The sequence below is a fragment of the Spermophilus citellus genome, assembly GCF_964194105.1.
Source record: "Spermophilus citellus genome assembly, chromosome: 1".
In the NCBI taxonomy this organism is placed as follows: domain Eukaryota; kingdom Metazoa; phylum Chordata; class Mammalia; order Rodentia; family Sciuridae; genus Spermophilus; species Spermophilus citellus.
Window position 1 is genome coordinate 143,960,164 of NC_138182.1, and position 26,492 is coordinate 143,986,655.

Sequence of the window (26,492 nt, forward strand, 5' to 3'; positions counted from 1 at the left end):
TTCACAGTGCTGAGAAGGGGTTGTCTGGGGAGCAGAAGAGGCCTGTGGTCAGGAAGTGAGGAGGGGTGTGGGAGGGGCTGTGTGACAAAGGGTGGGGCCACACTGCCTTGCAGCTATTGCTCTAGGAAGGTAGGATTTTTTCTTTGCTGACCCTGAGTGGGCTTCAGGTGTGCTCCTGGCTGGCCACAAAAGCTACAGCCCTCCCAGAGAGCCTTTTGATGTCCCCCTTTTGATGGTCCTTTTCTAGTTACTATAACCATCAGGAGTTCTGTTTTCCACAGCTATGAACCCTGTTAAGAGGAGGCTCTGAGGGGAGGAGGGAGGATTACCACATTTGGAACCCAATATTAACCAATTTTGTCATAAAATCAAATGTCTTTAAGGCCAGAAAAGATATCCTTGGATATTCTATTAAAAGGCTTAAATTTGGAGACTGGAGTTGTGGCTCAGCAGTAGAGCGCCCTACTGCGTGTGTGACACTGGGTTCCATCCTCAGTACCACACATGAATAAATAAAAAATAAAAGTATTGTGTCTGCCTACAACTAAATTTTTTTTTAAAGAGAGAGAGAGAGAGAGAGAGAGAGAGAGAGAGAGAGAGAGAGAGAAATTTTTTTTTTAATATTTATTATTTTTTAGTTCTCGGCAGACACAACATCTTTGTTTGTATGTGGTGCTGAGGATCGAACCCGGGCCGCACGCATGCCAGGCGAGCGCGCTACCGCTTGAGCCACATCCCCAGCCCCTAAATTTTTTTTAAAGGCTTAAATTTGGTTGGAGAGGCTCCACCTTGACGACAGAGGGGGACTTCTATCATCACTGTCCCCTTCCCTAGGAGCCAGAAGGCTGGGGCTCTGTCTCCTTCTGCCCTACAGCTGAAGACCTAACCTGGTCACCCCTTGCTTGACCTCTCTGGTCTTACCCCTATAATTTGGCTAATTGTATTATTCTTATCCAAATGGAGGGAGAGGAAGAAAATGGCTTCCTAAGGGTCTTTCCCATCTTGGAGATCTCTGATTCTGTGAATACTGCAAAGCTCCTTGAGTTTTGTCCAGGGGATTATGATTTATATTTGTTTTACGTAAACCCTTTCCTTCCCCCCCCTTTTTTTCCTTTTGCTTCCAAAATGTTTTTACATCTGTTCTTGATCTTTTGAAAATGGCTCTGTATGTTTGTAGTCAAGACCATAGAAAAACACAATTCTGACAGCCAAATCCACCTTTGCTAACTGTGACCTTGCGCGTGTCCCCTAACAACCTTTTCCATGGTTTCCTCATCTGAAAATGGGAATTGCAAAGGGTGCTGTGAGGATAGGTTCAACGCTGCTTTCGTGGCCCCCAGTAAAACCTCTTGGAGTGTCAGCCCACTCACCCCCCAGGGGCAGGGGAGAGGGCAGGAGGGCGAGGGTGGGGGTGGGGAGCCTCGACCACAGAGGTTAAGTGACTTGGTTAGCGTTATGTGGGAGTCAGAGGCAAAGCTGGAGATAGGAGCCAGGGCTTATGGGGTCCCAGGCCAGTGTTCTCTCCCTGGGATGCTGGATTCAATTTGGTTTCTAGGAAAAAATGTTAGTATCGATAGTTGTGTATCCAACGCATTAGTAGCTGGTTCTAGCTTTTGTAGGGGATGGGGGGACAGGTTTCCTCAGCACACAGGAACCTCAATCTTCATCATGGAAAGCCTCTCTGGAAGGGGTACTCACAGGAATAGAGGACAGAACATGCTCCCCTTTTGTTCTCCGCAAGCAGGCGCCCAGGGTGCTCCCAATACCCTTCTCCCCTATGCCTGCCGGCTGTGGGCCAGATCCTGTAGGTCTCCCTGGGCATCGGAGACCTCCTGGAGCCTGGAGTAGGGAGCAAGCAGATGGGCAGGCCCTCCCTCCTATGCCAGGACTCTGGGGCTCAGGCCAGGGAACTGGGTGTGGGGAGAGGCATGGACTCCCTAAAGAGTTGTTCCCATCGGGCTGTTTGGAACCTACTTTTGCACTGTGGGGCAGGGGCATCAGACATCTTTCCAGTTGTCCTGGTCACCCTGTTGCCTGAGAACTATTCTCACTGATCTTAGATAGAGTGGTAGCCCTTGCTCCTGACAAAGTAGATTTAAGGACTACCCAGGTTTGTTTTCCCAGGGAACAACAGCACTTTGCACTTTGCTCAGACAGAGTAGCCCAGGGGAGAAGCCCACACACAGTGAAGCCTGGGGTTGAAACTCAGTTCTGTCCTGGTGCATGTGGGTGGGTGAGCTTGAGGGTGTGCTTAGGAAATTAGCCTCTCCAACTCTGTTTCCACATCTGTGAAATGGGAGTAAGAATATCTACCTCACAGATATGCGGTATGGATATATGGGACTGCACAGCATGTGCACACGTGGCAAGCTATTTATATCCTCATTATTAGGCATATAGGTGGGCTCTTGCAGTGTGTGGGTGGAAAGAGCTTACATATGTGGCCCAGCCTCTTGCAGACTGGGCACTTGCTATGACTCAGTATTCTAGAGTGACTGAACCCAATATCTCAAACTGCTCTTCACTACATTGTTATTTGCTGTGATATTCTGTTACCCAGGGAGGACAATTAAGTTTGCAGAAGTGTAATGCCATATCGTTGGTTTCTCTGCATCTTCTGTTTTTAGTTCAGCATCCTTGAAAGAAAAAAAATAGTCCCATAGCTAAAAATACATTGAAGGTTTACTATGCTAAGGGTTTCATGTAGATTGTCCCCTTTAATTCACATAACATTCAGATAATGAAACAGAAGATTCAATAATGCCTAAGACGACACTGTGATCATGCAGCCAACCTGAGCTTCACGTGTCCTGTTCCAGAGCCCACACTGGTCTCTGTACTGCCCCCGCTGAACATTGCAATGACTGAGTTAGTGAGTCGGTGACTTGGGAGATCATCTAGGTAGCCTGGTCTATTCTTACCCTCCAAGGCCCTTTCTGAGTGAGCTGTGCATCTCAAAGGGGGAAAACTATTCTGCTTTAGAAGCATTCTGGCTCTTTCTCTTCAGGGTCTTCAGGGATAGGTTCTTCTTGAGCCCCTTTGCAATGTCTCCTTGAGGCTAGCTGTTCATCCTCAAGAGTTAGGAGATCCGTTCTGAGAGTGCGCCCAGTTCTCTGGTGGAAACCAGGAGACACAGAGAGAGGGGGTGATGTTCCACCAGTATGTGGGTGGCAGGATCTGCTGCCCCTCTGACTGTGGTGTGTGACATCCAGTATGAATGTAGCCAGGCGTGTTCCCTGCCTGCCCTCCAGCTGTTATGGAGGCTACATGCAACTGGTTTCTTCCTCAAAAGTCTGCTCCTGTCTGACTCTGGGAGCAGGGGAAGTGGTTTGTGGGTCAGTAGGATTGTTGCAGGAATCAGGCTAGAAGGGGCAAGTGGAGAGTAGGAGAACTCACACTTTATTTTACGCTGGTGGGCCCAGAGGAGATCAGACTCCAAATTCTGAGCATCCATCTCCAGTTTTTCACTACATCTATAGGCTATCTGCTACCATAAAATTTTTATTCTACCCACTACATGGTCATGCATAGGGATTCTATCGGGAAGCATGTTTACTGAAGCAGAGTGTGATAAGGGGAAGAACTGGCTCCTCTTACAAGGCCTTGGATAGATGTCTGGGCTTGGGCCCAAAGCCTCCACAGAGACGTTTACATTTCAAAGGGGAGTAGTTAGATTTCTAGGGATAGTTATTTACAATCCAAAAGGTAGGAGTCAATAGTGTTAATCAGGTTTCCTGAAGAGGGGTTGATTAGAAAGGGGAGGGGAACTCTCCCTTTCTCAGGCACTACTTCTCAAGGCAGTGTTCTTAGAGTTGATTGACTTCCAGGCCTGGGTTTGTCTTCCATTATAGGATCACTCCATGACCTGTGTGACTGGCTTGGCTGGCAGTCCCTGTGGTGACAGGAGAGGTGGATCTGCTTATCTAGGGACCTCTGAGCCTAAGAACCAACATGCCTCAGGACAATAAGCATTTATTATGCTTATGGGCCGTTAGACAATAAGCATTTATTGAGTACCTACTGTATGCCTAGAGAGACCACATGAGAGACTCCAGCATGTGAGTTGGGCAGGCAACCAGTGGCCACCAGGGAGCCCCAGTGTGCTCAGGAAAATCTGCAGCTGGCGGTGGGGCCAGGTTGGCTGTGCTGCTGTTTATCCCAGCAGCTCCATGACAACCAGGAGATAAATACCTGAGATCAAGCAAAGCCTGGAACAAGATTAGGTGTCTGGGTAGGGTGGGGCCTGTACTGATTTGGAGACCCTTGACTGACCTGTGTTTTCTGGTTGGCTATTTAGTGTGCTTAATCTGTTTGCCCACCCTACTGCAGAAGGTACTCAAAGTGGCTCCATTTAGCAAGTGTCTTAGAGAGAAGAGGGTGTCCTGAGCTTTCTCTGAGTGGAATGTTGAGGTTTATTCAGCCCCTGGAGGGTCATTTATGAGCCACCAGCTGAGCTGGGGGGCGGGGGGGCAGAGCTGGCTGCCCGTGAAAACACAACCTTTGCTGCCAAAGCTGGTTTACAGCATTTCTGTGCTCAACCTCCTGGTCTTTTTGCAACAAGTGGCCCCAACACCTTCCTGCCTTGAAGCAAATCATGTGACTTAAAAGAAACAAACCTGACCTCAATTATCAGGTGCAAACATCAGACACTGGGAGTAACCTGGAGGCCAGTGTCTCTGGTTCTTTCGGCCTCCAGCATAACTGTTAAGAGGACCCAGGCTCGGGGTGTGATAAAGGCTGTCACTCACAGTTTATGATTTCCAGTAAACCAGAGGGCTTCAAGGAAGTGCCAGGGGCAAGTGAAAAAATCCAGCCCTGGCCCTCTGCTGGCGCATTCTGCAGGGGTGAGAGGGCAGGAGCAAGGCCACAGCTCCAGAAGCCAGAGCCACCCTGTCTGCCCAGCTGCAGGAGGTGGGGCCAGTTCCTGCTCCCAGCCAGGCAGCTATGGGCACTGGCAGGGTGGGGAGATGGGAATAGGAAGAGGTCCTCTGTGTAGTGGCCACTGTGCTGGCCTCCTGCTGGCTTCCAAGCCCGCTTGGAACTCATTCCTCTGTCCTCTGGGCAATGGGTAGTTTGAGCTGCTCTCACAGAAAACTGGAGGAGAGTTCCCAGTGTCTGTGGCCTGCAGAAGGACTGGGTTTCCTCTGCATCTGGCCTGAATGGGGAAGTGCAGGCCACGAGGAGGCTGCAAGCAGGCAGCATTATCCCACCTTGGACTGGGAAGGGAACCTAGGTCCCCCTCCCACCCTTCACCACTATGAGGGACACAGCTCTCTAGGCGCTTCTGCGTTTTTCTGGAGTACCTAATCTGGCAGCAAAAATGGAAGACATACATCAAATTAAATCAGCATGCAATGAGAGAAGTATGGACTCATTTAAGAAATATTTAATGACCACTACATGCCTCTCATTGTGTTAGATACCGGCATGCAAGAGTGAGCAGACAAGGTCTTTGCTCAGATGGAGCTACAGCCTAGCAAGCTAAAACATGCTGGTGTGCGATCAAGTGACTGAGTGACTGCTTTGCACTGGGTGGCAATTAAGGGGATACTTGAGAGAGAAGAGTGAAGAGCAGGGAAACCGTCATAAGGTCCAGTCACCCGTCCTGCCTGCTGTAGGGGTGGGAGAGCCAAGGTGACAGGAAGAGATGAAGAAGGTTTTCAGACTTGTGGCTTAGTTAAGTTGGTGCTTTGGGGTATGTGGCAATTCTTTTCCTGTTTTCTGAATTATGGCCCAAACATTCATTCAGTAAACCTTTGCCGGGTACTTAGTGTGCCAGGCACTCTGCTGGATGATGGTGAAACCAAAGTGAAAATGTCAAGTCCCCTTCTCAAAAGTGATCAGTGTGCTGGGAGAGTTAGCCAGAAACCAAGGCAGTGTGGTGAGTGCCATAGGAGAATCACAGAGCCGGTGCAGCGCCGCATGCCTGTAATCCCAGCGGCTCGGGAGGCTGAGACAGGAGGATCGTGAGTTCAAAGCCAGCCTCAGCAAAAAGCGAGGTGCTAAGCAACTCAGTGAGACCCTGTCTCTGAATAAAAAATAAAATAGGGCTGGGGATGTGGCTTAGTGGTCGAGTGCCCCCAAGTTCAATCCCTGGTACCAAAAAAAAAAAAAAAAAGGGGGAGAGAATCACAGAGGCTAACAGGAGCATGTAGGCAGGCTTCCCACTTTGAGTACTGAACAAAGGAGATGCTGTCCAGCAAGGCTCCCCAGAGGAGATGACACCTGAGCCATTCTGAAGGATAGAGTGAGGTTAGTCAGAAGAAGGCAGGGGGCATATTCCTCTCTCTGGCATAGAGAGGGCTCTGTGAAAGGCCTGGAGTGAGAAAGATGCTGGAAGGTCTTGGAGATGGACAGTTCTGGGACCAGTTGCAGAAGACTTTGCTCTGGAGCCTGGATGAGACAGCCAAGAGTAGCTTGTGGTGTTAAGAAGGTTACTGAGGGGCAAGTCAATAGAGGTAAAGGCTTGAGGACAGGACACGTTGAGTTTATGAACCACTGCTCAGAGCCACTCTCCAGACCCTGCTTCCCTCCAGGGGACCATCTCACGGAAGGGCCAGTTCACTCTAAGCAGCCATTTCCCAAATCAGAATAGAGGATAGGCCTCAACTAGGCAACCAGGTGGGAGCATGCAAGTAAACATCCAGGTTTGACTCCCTGGGGACAGGGATGCTGAGTTTAAAACCTGTTAATCTAGAAATAAACCCAGGCTTTACATTTAGGGCATGAAGACCTTCTTTGCAAAATCCCTTTCTGGCCAGTCTCCCTGGGCTACCCTCTTGTAAAGGAGATGTTATCACCTCCCAGTAAGTGCCTAATTTGTTTGTAAAGTAAGATAATCCTGTGTGTTTGTTCTGGCCTGCTAGGGAAGACAAGAATTTCTCCCATCTTCCTCTCTAACCTACTCTAACCGAGTATGTCCATCTGTAACCTACTGCCCTTCTTTTGTTCCTCCCTCTCATCCCCAGTCCCCAGAGTACATGGTTACCCACTTTACACATGTAATACTCCTTATAAACATTCCAGTATGGTTAACAACACCTAGCTGCTTTAAGTCACCTCAACCATGTATGTGATCTGTTGAAAAACAGGAAGTAAGAGTAAGCAAAAAAGGCAGAGAGTCCAAAGTCCAAAATAAATGAACACGCATTAAGGACTCAGCACTACTAAGCTCATCACATTCTCTAATTTGCTTACTCTTTCTATTTGCCTTTGAAGATCTACCCTTCCACCCTCTGTACCCACTCTGTGCTGGGAGCTGACCTGATGGGCCACATCACCCACTTCCCTTGCCTCTGGCTTCTGGTTGGGTTTAGCCAATGGGAAGCACCAGCAAGAGATCCGAGGACATAGGAAGATGAGGTCAAGTGTTGATTCACTTGGGTCCTCATCCAGTTGCTGCAGGCCAATTTCATCCTCTCCACTGGAGCTCAGAGCTCCTGCCAGATGTCCACTCCAACAGCTCCCTTCTCTGGGCCCTCTTACCTCTTCCTGTCCTTCACACCTAGCTCCACAGTGCTTCACTATCCCGTGTGAGTTGCCCTCAGCTCTTTCCATATCTTTGTAAACAAAGGTTGAGTATGGCAGCTGTGTCCTGCAGGACCTTACTATGCAATAGTTTTATGAGGTAAAGACTGTATAGGCCCTCCTTTAAGACAAGGAACCTCCCAGCATCTTGAGAAGCTGAGGCAGGAGGATCACAAGTTCAAAGCCAGCTTCAGCGACTTAGTGAGGCCTAAGCAATTTGGTGAGACCCTGTCTCTAAATATAATATTTAAAAGGGATGTGGCTTGGTGATTAAGTGGCCCTGGGTTCAATCCCTAGTACAAACACACACACACATACACACACACACACACACACACACACACACACACACACAAAACAAGGAACCTGAGGCTCAGAGAAGTCCAATAACATGTTCAAGGGTACACAGATGCTAAATAGGAGAGCTGAGTCTCAAATCTGGGTGTCCCTGATTCAAAAGTACATCCATGTTTCATCATCAGATCACATTGTTTCCCACAAACTGCAGACCACCTCCCTGGACTTCATGAAATATCCATTTATTCTGCCATTTTGTTTCCTATTCCACACCCATTTTTTAAAAATGTTAGAATTAGAAGTGAGTGCCAAAGGTCAGCTTTCAGATTGAAAAATGAGAAGTGCCCGGTGGCAGTCTGAGATGAAGAAAGGGCACGATGTCTGTTAAACTAGAACCGTGGACTTGAGAAACCTTGGGTGCCCACACTTACCATGCCCTCTGCTCTCAAGGATCCTTCTCTCTGCTTTCTGAAGGGCACAGAATTGACATCATGGTCTGTTAGGGTCAAAGTAAAGTCCTAAATTTTTCAAAAGAGGCAACTTGGGGTTGCCTAATACTGCCCTCCATTTCCCAACACTGGTCCTTATTTTAGTGACCAATTTTCATACTTAACAGTAATACCTCCCAATACAAGGTAGAGGTACTTTTTTTTTTTTTAAAGTTCCGAAACTGCTGATTCAATTTTATGAGGGTACTACTTTTTTTTTTTAAGGAACTTTCAAAAACACCTAAAATTTAATTCTTGCCATAGTTTAGTTAAAGAATCCCTGGGTGCCGAATTTTCTCTACTTCCCAGCATTTTTAGAATCTGATGTCACTTGGGGTTAGAGGGAGACCTGGGGACAATGGCCAGAAAGTTGTCCTTGGGCCCCTGAGCTGCATGGTGAGCTGGGAGGCATTTTAAACCCTGGAATTCTATTCATGAGCAACTGTGTCAAGGATGTTAAGAAGACAGTTACTTCCTGACCATCCTCCTGGCTTGTCCTACCAGCCCTTCAAGATCTCAGCTAGAGGAGACCATCTGCTTTACATAGATTTGAAGGTTAGTCAGGCCAACCCTTTAAAAATCTTTGCACTTGTTTTCTTTTGATAATTTTGTTCACATATATATTGGAGCCTGCTCATTGCTTTCCAGTGTCCGTTCCTTCCTTCTTTCCTAGTAACAAGCCAATTGTCAGCCAAGCCCTTTACAATAGTGGAAAAACGGTTTCCCCCCCCCCCCGGCAACTTTGCAGCTAGGTGTGGCCACATGACCAAGTTCTGGCCAATGAGATATAAGTGAAAAGTGTCACATGGGACTTGCATATGTCCCCTTAAAAGGCAGCAGTATATATATGAATTCTACTCACCTCCTCCACCCACACACTTTCCCCACCTACTTTCTTCAGTGAGGTGCGATGGCTAGCACTCTAACAACCACTGTGGACCGTGAGAATGAGAGGTGTGGATGGGCTAGAATTCAGGTCCCTGATTACCAACTTCGGGCTTTTTTTTTTTTTTTTTTTTTTGGTACTGGGGATTGAACCCAGGGGCAGTTTACCTCTGAACTACACATCCAGCCCTTTTATTGGTTTGTTTTGAGACAGAATCTTACTAAGTTGCTGAGGCTGGGCTCAAACTTGGGATCCTTCTGCCTCAGCCTCCCAAGTCACTGTGATTGTCCTTTTTTTTTTTTTTTAATGTGTGAGAGAAATAAATTCCATCTTGCTTAAGCCGCTGTTGTTTTCTATTATTTTGTAATTCAATCAGATTCTAACCAATACAAAATGTTTTGTTTCTATTTGGAGCAATTTTTTTTTTATTACTGACCTGTGTTTACATCTAAATGATATTTCCTTTCTGTTGATGTTGCTGTAAATATTCTCCCCAGTTTTCATTTGTCTTGGATTTTCTTTGGGTTTTGTTTTTAAAGTAATGGTGTTTGTTATTTATTTATTAATGTATTTACTTTTCATACTGGGGATCGAGCCCAAGGTGCTTACCCACTGAGCCATGTTCCTGGCTCATTTTTATTTTGTATTTTGAGACAAGGTCTCACTAAGTAGCTGAGGCTGGCCTTGAACTTGCAATCCTCCTGCCTCAGCCTCCCAAATCACTAGAATTATATTGCACCACTGCTTTGATGCTCATTTATGATGGAGATAAAATTTCCAGACTCTTAGAATGCTATTTGATCTTTTATTTCAAGTTTTTCTCTTACTGAGTCAGATCAGTATTCACCAATATTTTTCTAAAAATTGATATCACTGTTTACATTTAGCATTTTAGTCTATTGCTTGGTACAATTAGTGAGCGTCTAATCTTTGGTAGGTCACAAGTTTCTAGTCCCAACTATTCTTTCAAGCTAACAGGAGCCAGCATCCCCTCTTGTTTACCCTACCCACTATGGCAGAGCCACTGTGAAGACCCTCAGCACACAGCCCGCCGCCTCCTGCCTTGCCTCTGTGGGTCATCTGCCCCCTGCCTGAGATAGCAGATAGAACTTTGGGCTTCTTCTGGAACTTTGCCACCCTGCGTTCAGTGCTAGTACAGCTGGTCTCTCATTTCTGTTTACCTTGCTCAGGCCAGGGACAGCCTCCCACCTATCCCAGGATCCTTCTGTTAGTCTCAAAAGGGCAATATGAAGAATTTGTATATTTCTTTCCAAGTAGATGTGAAGCTTTTTAAATGAAAATTTTGTTTTCTGATAAGGAAAAGAAATGAACCCTGTTCGTTGTTTCTAAAATGAGAAAATACAGAAAGCACCAAACCAAAGACAAATGAACCCCAGATACTCTTTTACTGTAACTGTTTAAAATCATGTGAAATAACTACCACCACCAAGAGGTAACCTCTGTAAACAGTTGATATAGCTCCCTCCAGACCCAGCTATACAAATGTAAACATAAATATACAAATTATATATGTTTTTAATAGCATACATTTATGAATATATATGTATATATATATATATTTTATATGTGTGTGTGCACGCGCTATATCATATAGTGCGTACACACACACACACGTATATAGTTTGTTTATTTTGGAAAACTTGATATTCACCCATAAGGAAGATGATGAAATAATGGTACATCCATGCAGCAGAATATATACCATGCAATATTTAAAAAAACTACTGTGGGTTTCTATGTACTGCCTTAGAGAAAGATGTACACAATATATTGCTATCTATAAAAATCAAGTTGTTGAGGCTGCGTGCAGTGGCAAGCCTCACTACGTTGCTAAAGCTGGTTGCTGGGCTTTGGAGGCTGAGGCAAGAGGATTTCAAGTTCAGTGCCAGCCTCAGCAACTTAGGAGGCCCAAAGCAACTCAGCAAGACCCTGTTTCTAAATAAAAATACAAAGAGGGCTGGGGATGTGGCTCAGTGGTTAAGTGCTCCTGGGTTCAATTCCCAGGACCAAAACAAATCAAATATGTGTGTGTGTGTGTGTGTGTGTGTGTATATACACATACATACATATACATATATATACATATACACACATACATACATACATACATACACACACACACACATACATACTGAAGTCATAGCTCAGTAATTGAGTATATAACTCTGGCTGTACAAGGCCCTGGGTTAAACCCCATCACCATAAAAATAAATAAATAATCAGAATAAGAAATAAAAGGAAAAATGGACATCAAAAACTTCACACACATAGTTTTGTTTATGAAAATGGGATTGTACTACATGCTTTGTCCAGTAACTGACTCTTGTTTTGTTTTGTTTTGGTCCTGGGAATTGAACCCAGGGGCACTTAACCACTGAGCCACATCCCCAGCCCTTTTTGTATTTTTATTTTTATTTAGAAACAGGGTCTTGCTGAGTTGCTTTGGGCCTCCTAAATTGCTGAGGCTGGCATTGAACTTGAAATCCCCCTGTCTCAGCCCCCCAAGCTGAGCAACCAGCCACAGCCTCCCAAGCCGAGCAACCAGCCTCAGCAATGTAGTAAGGTTTGCCACTGCATACAGCCTCAACAGCTTGATTTTTACAGATAGCAATATATTGTGTACATCTTTCTCTAAGGCAGTATATAGAAACCCACAGTAGTCTTTTTAAATGTTGCATGGTATATATTCTGCTGCATGGATGTACCATTATTTCATCATCTTCCTTATGGGTGAACATCAAGTTTTCCAAAATAAACAAATTATGTGTGTGTGTGTGTGTGCACTATATTATACATATATTCATAAATATATGCTCTAAACAAAATATCTTCCTTGTTACACTTTTATGCATTTCTGCTAGTGTTTCTATAAAACAGATTTCTAAAGTTGTGATTGTTGACTTCAGGGGGAAACATACATGATAAGTTGTACATGCATCCAGCAGTTGCCCTTAGTCAAAACCTTGTACCAAGTAAATGCAAGGTCCTTTTAAATGGTTCTTTTGCTGGTATGTGTGTGTGTGTGTGTGTGTGTGTGTGTGTGTGTACGTGATCTAGGGCTTGAACCCAGAACCTTGCACATGTTTAGGCAAGTGCTCCACCACTGAGCCACATCCCCAAGACTTTCACTGCCCACTCTTTCCCCCACCTCTTTGTTCCTCACTCTGCTGCTTTATAATTACCTTTATAAAACTCAGATCTGATTGTGATTTGCTTTATTTGAAATACTTCAAAGGCTTCTCAGTGCCAAGTTTTTAACACTCATCCTAGCTCCTTCTCAGCCAGTTCGGACCATCTGGGAAGCAGAGAGCAAACAGAACTAGAACTGCAGGAGGTTTCCTGGAGAGGCTGGTAACACCTATGAAAGATAAAGGCAGAGAAAAAGAGCAGCCTTCAGACAGCAGTCGCTGTCTAGCTCCTAGAAACAGAAAGGGAAGAAAGGAGAATCAGGTAGAAAGAACTTCAGACTGGGCTGCAGCTCTGAAAACATCTCAACAAGCCCAGAGGGGCGCTCTGGCCAAAGACTGCCCAGTGGAGGAGTCCACTGTGGGCAGAAACAAACTGGCCCAGGCCTCCTGCCATATTCTGCCATTGGCTTGGGAGCTGCCTAGGAGGCAACGTGGCCTTGACCTGAGTGATGTCGCAGCTCCTGAAGCTGCAGGTTGCTAGGCTCCTGTACTCCTTGTATCAGTTTCTCTGAATGGCAAGTGTCGTCCATTGGCTGCCATAAACTGCAGTCTGTCTTTTGGCCTTATCTCTTCTTTCCCTGCTCCCAGACCCCATGCCCTGGTGCCATTGGCTTGACTACATGCCATACGCTGCATGACCAATTGTTCATGCCACCCCCTAACCCTGACCTTTGCACATTCAGTTATCTCTGCCTGGAATGCCACTCCTTTCCAACTATACAAAAAAAAAAAAAAAAAAAAAGAGTTTTCTTCTTCTTCTCTCTCTTCCTGTACTGGGAATTGAACCCAGGGCTTCTCTACCACTGAGTTATACAATCTCAGTCCTTTTTATTCTTTATTGTGACACAGGGTCTCTCCAAGTTACCCAGGCTGGCCTTCAACTTGTGATCCTCCTGCCTCAGACTCCCAAGTTGCTGGGATTAGAGGTGTGCATGACTGTACCCTGCTTCATAATGTTTTCAAGACCTTACTGAATTGCAACCTACTCTGGGTCACAGACCCCACCATACAGAATTAATCAGTCCTTGCTCCTGCTGTGCAGTTTATTGATTGATAAAGTTTGGAGTATCTGGTTCCTTTTTTTTTTCTCCTTCAGAGTTTTGTCCCCTCCAATCCCTAAACCTGGCATAGTGTAGGCACACAGTGAATGCTAACTGAGCTGTTTCCCTGCTATTCCCAAAGAACCTCAAGGTTACAGAACTCCAGCTGCTGGAATGGGTTGGTTGCCTTAAATGGTAAATAAATGTTTGTTGAAGCACCTAGGACCTTAATTGTAACCTTGGAAAGGGAGAGGGGGAAGGTGTTTCCTGTTGCTGGGATCACCCAGTATGGAGCCAAGCCAGAGTTCTAAGACTAGAGAATATCTCCCTCTCTTTATATTTTCTTTCCTAAGTGGGAAAGACCCTACAGGTGCTGATAGTGGTTTTTGTTGTTGTTGTTGTTGTTGTTATTGTTGTTGTTGCTTAAGTAATCATTCTATTGCCTTAGGTCAATAGGTGGGTACTTGAAGCCACATATTTATGAGTTGAGATTTTGCACTTGCCCATGACTCCTTCTCTTTAGGGTGTAAGAAGAGCCATTGTACCCACACTGATCTCCAGATCAGATGGGTAATTGTCTGAGTGAAGGTTAATGGCTGGGGGAAGTTGGAAGGATGGCCATGCTATTTCTCCTCTTGCTTTTTCCCATGCCCATCAGGTAAAGAATGTCCCTATGGGGAGCAGCCAAGAGTCTCTGGGGTGGGCATAGTGGGGAATGACAGCAAAACCTGGTGGGGATGAGCAGCTGTGGAGAGAACAGAGAGGCAGCACTGGCTCCGTGCCCCCCCCCTCGCCACTCTCCTTTCAGTGTGCTAAGATGTCCCTTTGCCACTGTCCCTCAGTGGAAGGAGGCTAGAGCATGGGTGACCATGACCTCCCTACCCCTCCACTGCTCCAAACTGTTCCCTCAGAGGGAGCCCCAGGGTTTCTCCATCCAGGCATGAGGGCCCTGTGCCTCTGCCTTCTCCCACAGGGAAAAAAACATAGGGTGGAAACTTCTGGCCAAGGCCTTGGTTTTTGGAGCCAGCTGGGCAGTGGATAGGAATTCTAAGAGACCTTGTAGTCTAAAGAAGATGTAGCCCAGCCACATCGATGTTCATAGCAGCACAATTCACAATAGCTAGACTGTGGAATCAACCCAGATGCCCTTCAATAGATGAATGGATAAAAAAAATGTGGCATTTATACACCATGGAGTATTACACAGCACTAAAAAATGACAAAATCATGGAATTTGCAGGGAAATGGATGGCATTAGAGCAGATTATGCTTAGTGAAGCTAGCCAATCCCTAAAAAACAAATACCAAATGTCTTCTTTGATATAATGAGAGCAACTAAGAACAGAGCAGGGAGGAAGAGCAGGAAGAAAAGATTAACATTAAACAGAGACATGAGGTGGGAGGGAAAGGGAGAAAAAAGGGAAGTTGCGTGGAAATGGAGGGGGACCCTCATTATTATACAAAATTACATATAAGAGGTTGTGAGGGGAATGGGATAATAAACAAGGAGGGAAATGAATTACAGTAGATGGGGTAGAGAGAGAAGATGGGAGGGAAAGGAGGGGGGATAGTAGAGGATAGGAAAGGTAGCAGAATACAACAGTCACTAATATGGCAGTATGTAAAAATGTGGATGTGTAACCGATGTGATTCTGCAATCTGTATTTGGGGTAAAAATGGGAGTTCATAACCCACTTGATTCTAATATATGAAATATGATATGTCAAGAGCTTTGTAATGTTGTGAACAACCAATAAAAAAAAAAGAAGATGTAGCCCAGGGCTTCTTATCTCTAGATCCATAGGCTCATTTTTGGAAGCTACAAATCCTGCCCCCAGGTGCTATTGAATTGTGTATGTGGCAAGACATAGTTCTCATCAGATTCCTTGTCACCAAAAATGTCATGGGCCAAACCACTATGTTACTCCAAAGAATAACAGCTTTCTAATACAAAAGAGGATGTTTTCCTGTTAGAGCCAGGTTGTAGTTGGATTCCCCGTGCTAAATAATGGAGGCCCCAGGATGATTCTAGAAAGAAGCTCATATCCCAATATAGAAGAAGACCTTAGAAGATGGAAAAATATACCCTGTTCATGGATAGGCAGAACTAACATCATCAAAATGGCGATATTACCAAAAGTCCTCTATAAGTTCAATGCAATGCCAATCAAAATCCCAACAGCATTTCTTGTAGAAATAGATAAAACAATCATGAAATTCATATGGAATAATAAAAGACCCAGAATAGCAAAAACAATGCTAAGCAGGAAGTGTGAATCTGGCGGTATAGTGATACCAGACTTCAAACTATACTACAGAGCAATAGTAGCAAAAACAGCATGGTACTGGTACCAAACCAGGCGGGTGGACCAATGGTACAGAATAGAGGACACAGTAACCAATCCACAAAACTACAACTATCTTATATTTGATAAAGGGGCTAAAAGCATGCAATGGAGGAAGGATAGCATCTTCAACAAATGGTGCTGGGAAAACTGGAAATCCATTTGCATCAAAATGAAACTGAATCCCTTTCTCTCGCCATGCACAAAAGTTAACTCAAAATGGATCAAGGAGCTTGATATTAAATCAGAGACACGGCGTCTGATAGAAGAAAAAGTTGGCTATGATCTACATACTGTGGGGTCGGGCTCCAAATTCCTCAATAGGACACCCATAGCGCAAGAGTTAACAACTAGAATCAACAAATGGGACTTACTCAAACTAAAAAGTTTTTTCTCAGCAAAAGAAACAATAAGAGAGGTAAATAGGGAGCCTACATCCTGGGAACAAATCTTTACTCCACACACTTCAGATACAGCCCTAATATCCAGAGTATACAAAGAACTCAAAAAATTAGACAATAAGATAACAAATAACCCAATCAACAAATGGGCCAAGGACCTGAACAGACACTTCTCAGAGGAGAACATACAATCAATCAATAAGTACATGAAAAAATGCTCACCATCGCTAGCAGTCAGAGAAATGCAAATCAAAACCACCCTAAGATACCATCTCACTCCAGTAAGATTGGCAGCCATTATGAAGTCCAACAACAACAAGTGCTGGAGAGGATGCCCAGAAAAGGGTACACTTGTTCATTGTTGGTGGGACTGCAAATTGGTGCAGCCAATTTGGAAAGCAGTATGGAGATTTCTTCGAAAGCTGGGAATGGAACCACCATTTGACCCAGCTATTCCCCTTCTCGGTCTATTCCCTAAAGACCTAATAAGAGCATGCTACAGGGACACTGCTACATCGATGTTCATAGCAGCACAATTCACGATAGCAAGATTGTGGAACCAACCTAGATGCCCTTCAATAGATGAATGGATAAAAAAATGTGGCATTTATACACAATGGAGTATTACTCTGCATTAAAAAAATGACAAAATCATAGAATTTGGAGGGAAATAGATGGCATTAGAGCAGATTATGCTAAGTGAAGCTAGCCAATCCTTAAAAAACAAATGCCAAATGACTGCTTTGATATAAGGGGAGTAACCAAGGACAGGGTAGGGATGAAGAGCTTGAGAAGAAGATTAACATTAAACAGGGATGAGAGGTGGGAGGGAAAGGGAGTGAGAAGGGAAATCGCATGGAAATGGAAGGTGATCCTCAGGGTTTTACAAAATTACATATAAGAGGAAATGAGGGGTAAGAGAAGAATAATACAAGTGGAAGAAATGATTTACAGTAGAGGGGGTAGAGAGAGAAAAGGGGAGGGGTGGGGAGGGGAGGGGGGATAGTAGAGAATAGGATAGACAGCAGAATACATCAGACACTAGAATGTAAATCAATGGAAGTGTAACTGATGTGATACAGCAATCTGTATACGGGGTAAAAATGGGAGTTCATAACCCACTTGAATCAAACTGTGAAATATGATATATTAAGAACTATGTAATGTTTTGAACGACCAACAATAAAAAAAAAAGAAAGAAGCTCATATCCCCCCTTCATACCAAGATCATCCTCTGGAACTGTGCGGTGCCTCTATAATTGGGGTTTGTGGTAATGGGGGCCTTGTGGATTCTTCTGCCATAGCCCCAGTGGTTGAACCTCTGAGAGTCAGACCAAGTAGGATGATGCCCATCTCCTGTGAGAACAACCCAGAGGCAGGGCAGACTCCTAAAGGTGTAGATGTGCAATATCAGTAAGAATTGGATATTGTTAGGCTGTTAGATGAATTCCAGCATTTATTATTTTTCAGCCATTCTAAAAACTCTTATTTGAGCCTGAGTTCTGGGCTCCATTTCAGGGAGACATGTCTCATGTTCCCAGAAACTGTCAGGAGCATCTGATACACAGCGGCGGACACCAAGGGAAAAGAAACCCAGAAAAAGAAAAAAGTGAATGAAAAGAGATTTCTCAAATTAGAGCAAAAACTGAAGTCAGTCGTGCAAGCACACAGCTATAATGTGACAACCTCTCTGATTTTTGACACCCCCTCTTTTTATTTTAAGTTCTGGCCACAATTATGAATAGGGAACCATATCTGCTGAGACTTCACAAGGGTTACATAAACAGTTTGGATGGTTACATCTTTTAAACAACAGTTTCTGAAAGCATTGAAAAAATCCCACTTATTTAACAGTCTGGTGCCTTGAGCCAGCCCTGCAAGTTCCTGGGAGCCTTGCAGAATCACTTCCTCCTGACTGTGAGTGGGGCGGGGTGAGGGGGAGCTCTGGCTTCTAGAGAGTGCAGGGGAGGAAGCGCCCAGCTGTGTGTGTGGGAGGAAGGCATAGAGGGAAGGAGGAGGATGCCCCAGATTGCTCCTCAGATGGGCAGCTGTGTCTTGTCACCAGGAGAGAGCAGAGACCCAGGATGGAGCAGACATAGGTCTCCTGGGGGTTTGGCTCTTTGGGGAGGAAGCATGTGTCCGGGCAGGCTCTTCCCATTTGACAACCTAACATGATAATGGAAGTAGTGTTCCGGGCTCCTAAGCCTTGATGGGGAACATTCCCTTCTCTCTTAGAGTCTTAGCAGCCTTGGTGGTCTGGAGGGTTTCTCAAACCTTGGAGCTGAGGTTCTGAGTAATGCTTTTGTGTCTTTTAGCATATCCTAGTCACCAACTCCTGTCCCCACTCGATTGGCCTTAGTCTTATTACTGGGGGAGTAGCTTAATGCTATCAGTTTTGTCATTTGAAATTTATTTTAGTTAAATAATCTCCTTCCCCAGATATCGTTTTTGGAAATGCAATTAACTAAAGATATATAACTCACTAGTGTAAATTAACTTTATCCAAATGATGTGCTTCGATTCAAAGAGGGCTTTGTCTAGTGGGTTTTAGCCTACTTGAGGTTACACAACCCCTCCAGGATCTAATGGAATAGATAGAACCTTTTCCCAGGAAAATTCACAAACTTCCAGAATTGTGTGGACCATCTGGGAATTTCAGGAACCCCTTTGGTCCTACCCCAGAGTTCTAAGTTCCTGTGAGAGAGAAGGTGGGAAAGGTGGTAGTAAGGGCAGGGGACAGGGATGAGCAAGGACTCTGAGTGCCACCTCAGAGGTTTTGCCCAAGACCCAATCGTGGAAAATATCATTAGTGAGTGTTCATTGCCAACTGTGGTCACTGCCTGTCCTAGAGAAAAGGTATCTTTCCATCAACAATGACACGGAGCCAGGGTGTTAGGACTTGTACACTGAACCTTCATGTACCAGCATGCAGCTGGGCGAGGAGATGCTGGAGCTGGCTTTCAGGTAGAAGAAGCAGGTAGCAGCTTGTGTCCATCTGGCAGATTGGGGTACTCTTGGCAAAGTGACAGGAGCCCCCAGGCCTGCTACCACCCCTTCCCCAGCAGAAGAGGTAGGGAGGGGCCTTGTCACTCTGGATGGCAAGCTCAGAGAACCTTGAATTCAGGATCTTTTTTGGGGGGGGCGGGGGGAGTCAGTTTGATGATGATGTAGCTTTGATTCCTAGTGTATTGTTCTCTTTGAACTGGGGGAAACATGGGGAAAGTTTTTGGATCTGGTGCTGATGTAAAAGCATCATAGGGGATTTTGGAACTGATGGGGCATAGTGAAACAAGCATACAAATCGTTTGTAGCCCAGCGCTTGCTATGCGACTCCCACTGTCAGTGTGGTGACTCAAGGAGGAGAGAATTTCCCCTTTGTTGAGCCAGCTGGACCAGTGTCAGCACTGCTCTCTTTGCAGGCTCTGGCACAGAGAAGCAGGGCCTGACTGTGGGGTGTTTGCAGGGATTGGGGGCCTGGGCCCAGTTTAACACCCATAAAAAGTATGGTCCATCTTTTGAGCCAGTTATCCAGGGTCTCCCTAATCTCGTGTGACATCCGATCACACGAGTGACACACACAATCACACGAGCCTGGTGTGACATCCGATCCAAACTGGGCATCTGCTCCTGTGTTTGCGGAACATGGCTCAGGCTTCGCCTGTCACACCAAGTAAACACACCCTCATAATTGCGTGCAGGCCTCCCACACTCACCATCAAGCTTTCTCCTTCACTTTGTGTTGTTCGATACTAATAATTTTCATCATTATTGCAGTATTCACTGGACTTATTGCTATTAAGTAAGATAAAGATTGCTTAAGCTGGATTTAAAAAAAAAAAAGCACCAGTTATAAATGAAAAGACCTACAAATTGAACTTTTCATGAACTCGGTCTGAGGACTACATTTTGAGAACCACTGGCTTAAGCAAAATCCAGCTGGTCTAGGCAACTGGCCCTCACCCCAGGCACAGGTGAGTGAAGTACAGGATGGAGGAGGAATGGACAGGTACAGTAGGCCAGAGCCAGTAGGCCTTTGGCTGCTGTTTGAGGAATTTAAAGGTGATTCTATAGACATAGGGCCATGGTGGATGAAGGTGGCATAAGGACCTGGTCTCCAAGGTTGTCTTACTCTGGGATTTGGAGCATCCTTGGCCTGAAGCTTAAAGCTAAACAGACAAGCAGGTGAAAAATTCACTTGCTTTGGGCCTGTGCTGACCCCATGCAGCACACCTGCTTAGGCAACTCGGTTTATACCAACAGACAAACAAGAATCCCATCAAGGCATATTTTTAATATGAAGCATTGGGATTATCTGTAGCCATCTATGCATGCAGTGGAGATGGCAGGTGGGATGGGAGGAAGCCACTTCAACCATTTAGGCAAAAGTGTCAGTTTTAGTCTCAATAAGGAGATAACTGGTCTGTGTTTTTCTTTCTTGTGGCCTAGGGAGCTCCCAGAGGAAAGGATATTACAACCCAAACTCCATTTCTTCCACTAGGGAATCACCTAGAACCAGGTAGTTTCCTCCAAATGGACTCTCTTAGACTAAGAAAGGGAGACTTAGCCACAGGCCAGCTGGGAAGGGAACCACACTCTGTGAGGGAAAGGGTCACTGCCCTGCTCCAGGCCCATCCCAGTCAGGACACAGTAGACCAGTGAGACTTGCCCTTTCCCTGATGGCCCATGCATGCAAGCACATACCACCTGTCATCCTGTAAACTGACTTCCAGTTATACCACCAATAAGTTATACTTACTATCAGTTCTCTCTAACATAATCTAGGCGTGGAGTAGAGACAAAGATGAATCATCCATGGACATGCCTTCCTGAAACAATTCCATTTTTTAAAATTTATTTTTTAGTTATAGGTGGACACAATGTCTTTATTTTACTTTATGTGGTGCTGAGGATCAAACCCAGCACCTCAGGCATGCTAGGTGAGTGCTTACCTCTGAGCTAACAACCCCAGCCCAACAATTCCATTTTCTTAGGGGGAAGGGAGACTGAAGTTATTCTTGGTCATTAAATCCCCCTACCTGACCTCTTGTTCCCTCCCTTCACATCCCTGGCTTAAGTCTAGCTACTGGTCCCTGATGCTGGGGACTCAGGGATCCTTTATTCAACTTTTACCACAACAGGTTCCACGTGGGTCCTGGGCTCACGGAAATGACTAACTCAAGCAACTTGTGCCCTTGTCGGGAGCCCTATTTGCCCCACAGCTGCAGCTAGGCCAATTCTGGAGCAAGTGCCCTGCAGCCACCTTACCTGGGCTAAGGGTCCCCAAGTCTCCTTGCTGACAGGACTCCACATTGGTAGATGGAGCCTGGCCTCCTGCCCCTTTCCATCAGCCTGTCCCAGCCCAGCTAAACCCAGGGTCCCTAGGCATCACAGCTGCTGCACACATAAAGCTCCACAGGAAGATAGACTGGGACTCAGGTGAGTGGTACTTTGACGACTCACCAAAGACTACCTTCCATCTAGAGTTCAGCCTGCCTTTTTTGTAGGGACATTGAATTGGTCACTTATTCTTCACCCCCAAGTCCCTTTGCAAGAGAATTACCTAGAACAGAGCACAGGCCCAGGAATCACAGGCTCAAGTCTTGTTCTGCCTATCCCTGCTGTGTGACTTGGACAAGCCACCTCACCTTCCTAAAGCTGTTTCCTTGTTTGTGGAATGGAGATAATGACCTTGCTGACTTCCTAGTGTTGTACACAGGCACGCCTCTCGTCCTTCAGCTGCCCTGAAGCCTGCAGGTAGAGTGAGGAGGTTGGACATGCACAATGGTGCATGCTCTACCAGCTATGTTTGGGTGGGGACAGCAAATGGAATAGAAGCAAACTAATTCGGTCTAATAAGGAGGAACTGCAAATCTTCCTCTCTGTGCCGTGGGGCCTGGGGCATGGCAGAAACAACCCTCCAGGGCTGTGGACTCTAGTATTTCTTGAGCACTAGGCACCTGTATGTCTTACCCACATTTTGTTTAGTCTTCACAGCAAGCCCATGAGATATGTTACCATCCCCGTGTTGCAGATAAGCAAACACAGGCTCAGAAAGGACCACATGTTGCCCTGGTGTCATATTTATTGAACATTTACTATGTGCTAAGTGTTTCAGATCTAACAGCCACCAAGATAGACTCATGTCCCTCCCTCATCCCACAGGTGGCCCCGGCTAAGCTGGAATGAGTCAGAGCTGGACTCAAAGCCAGGTCTGGTGGCCTTCTAGGCTGGTGCTTTTCCCACCTCACACTCCAGAACTCTCATGACACTCCCCTCATGGGGCCACAGACTGTGCCTGGCAGCCCCTTGGAGAATTTCAGGATTTGGGAATAATCCTGGGTTTGGGGACAGGCTGTTTCTGTAGAGCTTTCTGTTTGCCCAGCAATCCCCAAGCAGCCCTGACCCAAAGCCACGTTGGTCCAGTGCCTGACCACTGGGATGTTTCTCCATGGAGGGAGGAGCTTTCCCAAGGGAATTCCCCCAAGGGGAGGGGAGCCATCTTTGTCCTGGGGCCCCAGAGGGACACTGTTTCTGGCTGAGGTGGGAAATCCCCTTGGATTTCTCTGGGTTTATGGGAGGGACTATGGTTTTCCTGCAGCTTAAACCCAAAAGGAAGAAAAGGGAAGACCAATGTATGTCAGAGAGTTAAATGAGTCTGGATGGGGCTCAGCTTCTGCCCTTCATTCCCTTCAGCCTTGGGCCCCCTCGAGACCTGTATTTATTGAACATTTACTACGTGCTAAGTGTTGCAGATCTAACAGTCAACAAATTAGATCCATGTCCCTCGCAGTGGGCTTATTTTCCTTGAGTGGTCACTTGTCTTGGGTGAACTGGAATTGTCAGAGCAAGGACTCAAAGCCAACAAGTCGGGGGGCCTCCAGGACTTGTGCTTTCCCCACTTCATCCTTTAGAACTCCCTTTCCCTCAGGACATGCCACTCGTGGAAGGCAGAGACTGACTCTGGAAACCCCTTGGAAAATATCACTGGAAAGAGATGCTTTCTTTTTATTTTTTTAAAAGGACATACAACACCAGGCAATCTTTATATATATATGACTTACTTACTTTATTTATTTATTTATTTATTTAATTTTATGTGGTGCTTGAGGCTTGAACCCAGTGCCTCACATGTGTGAGGCAAGCGCTCTGCCACTAAGCCACAACCCGGAGGAAATAATCTGTTTCACAACCTCCACCACTACCACCCCCCAAGAAAAAGGATACAAGATTATTGGAGCATTTACTCATAGTAGCAATCACCAGAAACAATGTATATGTAATGAAATACTGTGCAATCATTAAAAATCATCTTGAAGAAGAAAATTAATAACTTGAGAAGAGTGCTTTATAACAGATGTATTCAAAAATTCAGATTACAAAACATAATATACCTTTTTTTAAAGAAATTTATAGGGCTGGGATTGTGGCTCAGTGGTAGAGCGTTCGCCTCACATGTGTGACACACTGGGTTCAATCCTCAGCACTGCATGGAAATAAAATAAAGATTTTCTTTCCACCTATAATTAAAAAAATATATATGTTAAAAAAAGAAATTTATATATGCATAGAAAAATGTCTGGAAGGGTACATACCAAGTGCAACTTATAGTTAGCCATCTCCAAGTAGTAGAATTACGTGACTCTGGGGGTTTGCTTGGTTTTTTCCTTCTTCTGTTTTCAGTAGTTTCCTGGTCTTCAGTGGAAATGCGTGTCTTGTGTAATCGTGGAGAAACAGTCCCACAATGTGAACCAGAGAGAGAAGGGAGAAAGAATATTTCCTTTTGGCTCTGAACCTAAGGCCACTCTGGGCCCTGGCCTTGTCCCAAGAACGTAAATACTGTAAATGCCACAGGGGAGGCCTGAGCGCAGTGGAGTAGGGCCCAGCTCGAGAATCAGCTGGGTATCATTGTCGAGGCTGTGTCATAAATGTCATTCCCCCAGAGAGTCTGCCTGACCACACAGCCTGACTGAAGGTGGGTTATCTGCATTTATTTTCTATCTTTCACTCCATTTTTGTGTCTTCAAAGTGCTTGTTGGTATTTGAAATGACCTGTCTGCTCATTTGCTACTTGGTGATCATTTACCTCCTGCGTCAGAAGACAAGCTTCCTGAGGGGAGGCCCCTGCCTGTCTTGCTCACTCTGACTTCCTATTAGGGAAGGGACTAAGGCTAGATCTTAATTTGTAAGAAACAGAATTTGCTGAGCAGCCCCAAGCTATGGCCACTTATCCCAGAGCTACACATGAGAAAATGGGAATTACTTCATGGGAATCTGGGAGGGGGGGATATCTGACTCGAGGAGCCAGAAATGGTGACACTTGGCACCCAGGAGTCCTAGCCCAGCATTGTAATGGCACTTCCCACTTAAGGGTATCACGGATGAACCAGCTTTGTGCTCTGCATTTCACACTTGAGGAAAGTAAAGGGAGAACGGTTTATCCTATGATCTCTGGTTCCTTTGTTCCAGCCCTACTGCGGCTGCCATCCACCTCAGTCCCCCAGTTCAGGACTTCAGCTTCTCTCTTGAACTCACTCCTTCGGTGCTCATCCCACCCATTGCACTGAATCTCTCACGACCAGGATCTTGGTAACTCCAGGATGCTAAATCCAGTTGTTAATTCTTTGTCCTTGTATTGCAGGACTTTGCTCAGTGGATTGCTCCATCCTCCTTGGAATCCCTTCTAATGTTCTTGCCACTACTTCTCCAACTGAGTTGCTGAGCTGTTGAGTGGCATGCCGTCCTTGGATGGCTTCTCCACTGACTTCCATTCTACATCATGGTCATCTTGACTTCGAAGAGCTACATGCTGAACACTCACAAATATTCATTTCCAGACTCTCCCCTGGATATCTCCAGCCAAGTGTCCAAAAGACATCTCACACGAAACATGTCTGTGTTAGCTTTTCATCACTGTGACCAGAATACCTGACAAGAACAACTTAGAGGAGGAAAGCTATTTTGGGGCTCTCAGTTTCTGAAGATTCAGTCTATGGTCAGCTGGCTCCATTCCGTTGAACCTGAGGTGAGGCAGAACATCATGGTAGAAGCGGGTGGTAGAGAACTGCTCAATTCATGGCAGCCAGAAAGAAAACCTTCTAAGAGGCTGGGGCTGTAGCTCAGTGGCAGAGCCCTTGCCTAGCATGTGTGAGACACTGACTGGATTCGATTCTTAGCATCACACAATTAATAAATAAAATAAAGAAACTTCTTGTAGGGAACACTCCTGGTGACCTGCTTCCTCTAACAAGGTCCCTCCTTCCCAGTAATCCATTCAGCTGTTGATCTATTTGAAGGATCAATCAACTGATAAGATTAGAGCCCTCACTGATCCAGTCACTGCCTAAATGCCCCACTTTGAACCTTGCTGCATTGGGGACCATACTGTCAACACCTGAGCTTTGGGGGGACATTTCAGATTCAAATATAACAATATAGAACTCTGAGTTCTTTAGCTATCTCCCTATAACATCCCCACCCTGTAGGTATCTACAGTTCAGAAAACAGCAGTTCCATCCTCCCACTTGTCAGGCCAAAATCTCTGGAGTCCTCCTTCACTCTTCTTTTTTTTTTTTTTTTTTTAATCTCACTTCCAGTCCATCAGCAAATCCCACTGGCTTCACTTTCTAGAATCTGCCCACATCTCACACCTGCATGCTGCCTGTCTGGTCCAGGCCATGCTTGTTGCTTCCTAGGATTTCTATGATCTCCCCTTAACTGGTTCCATCCTTCTCCCAAGTTCATTCTCAACACTGCATCCAGAGTGATCCTCTTAAAACATGAGTCACATTGTGTCACTTGTCTTATAAAACCCTCTAGTGACTCTAGGAATCAAAGCCCAGGCCTCTCTTTCCTACCTGGACCCTCTCTTTCCTCCCCTTTCCCTTCCCTTCATCCTCTCTGCCCTGGCCACTCCCCCTCCTCACTGGCCTCTAACGTGCCAGGCAGGCTCTCTCCTCCAGGCCTTTGTACTTGCTGTTCCCTCCCCCTAGAAGCCTGCTTCCCCACGAATTCTCAAGGTCCATATTCTCACTTCTTCTAGGTCTTTGCTCACAATTTACCTTCTCAGATGTCCAGCCTTTCCTGGACACAGTCCTTAGAGTTTTGGCACTCTTTCCAGACACTCCTTGCCAGCCCCTCTCTCAAGCTGTATTCTTTTCTCGGTAGCACTTACCACCACTGGTTATCAAATATTTAATGTATTTATTTTTTTAGTTGTTCATCCCCCAATAGATCACAAGGCCCATGAGAGCAAGTGGTTTTTTTCTGTTTTAGCCACTGCTGTATCTCCAGAGCCCTTGG

At 45.6% G+C, this 26,492-nt stretch overlaps 1 protein-coding gene across 14 annotated transcripts in view; it reads left to right on the plus strand.

Annotated features, from left to right (window-relative positions):
* LOC308657797 (uncharacterized protein) overlaps nt 1-26,492 on the plus strand; it is a 125,219-nt gene that overhangs the window by 16,978 nt on the left and 81,749 nt on the right. For 2 of the 14 annotated variants that reach the window (XM_081309880.1, XM_081309879.1), the window contains exons 4-5: nt 23,877-24,165; nt 24,832-25,215. The exons of 10 other annotated variants lie outside the window; for them this stretch is intronic. In XM_081309880.1, coding sequence (XP_081166006.1) covers nt 23,877-24,026 — 150 coding nt within the window. In that variant the 3' untranslated portion in view covers nt 24,027-24,165; nt 24,832-25,215. Of the gene's footprint in view, nt 1-6,722; nt 6,807-13,256; nt 13,522-23,876; nt 24,166-24,831; nt 25,216-26,492 lie in introns of those variants that run through there. 2 more of the 14 variants (XM_081309882.1, XM_081309883.1) reach the window with 2 other exon arrangements.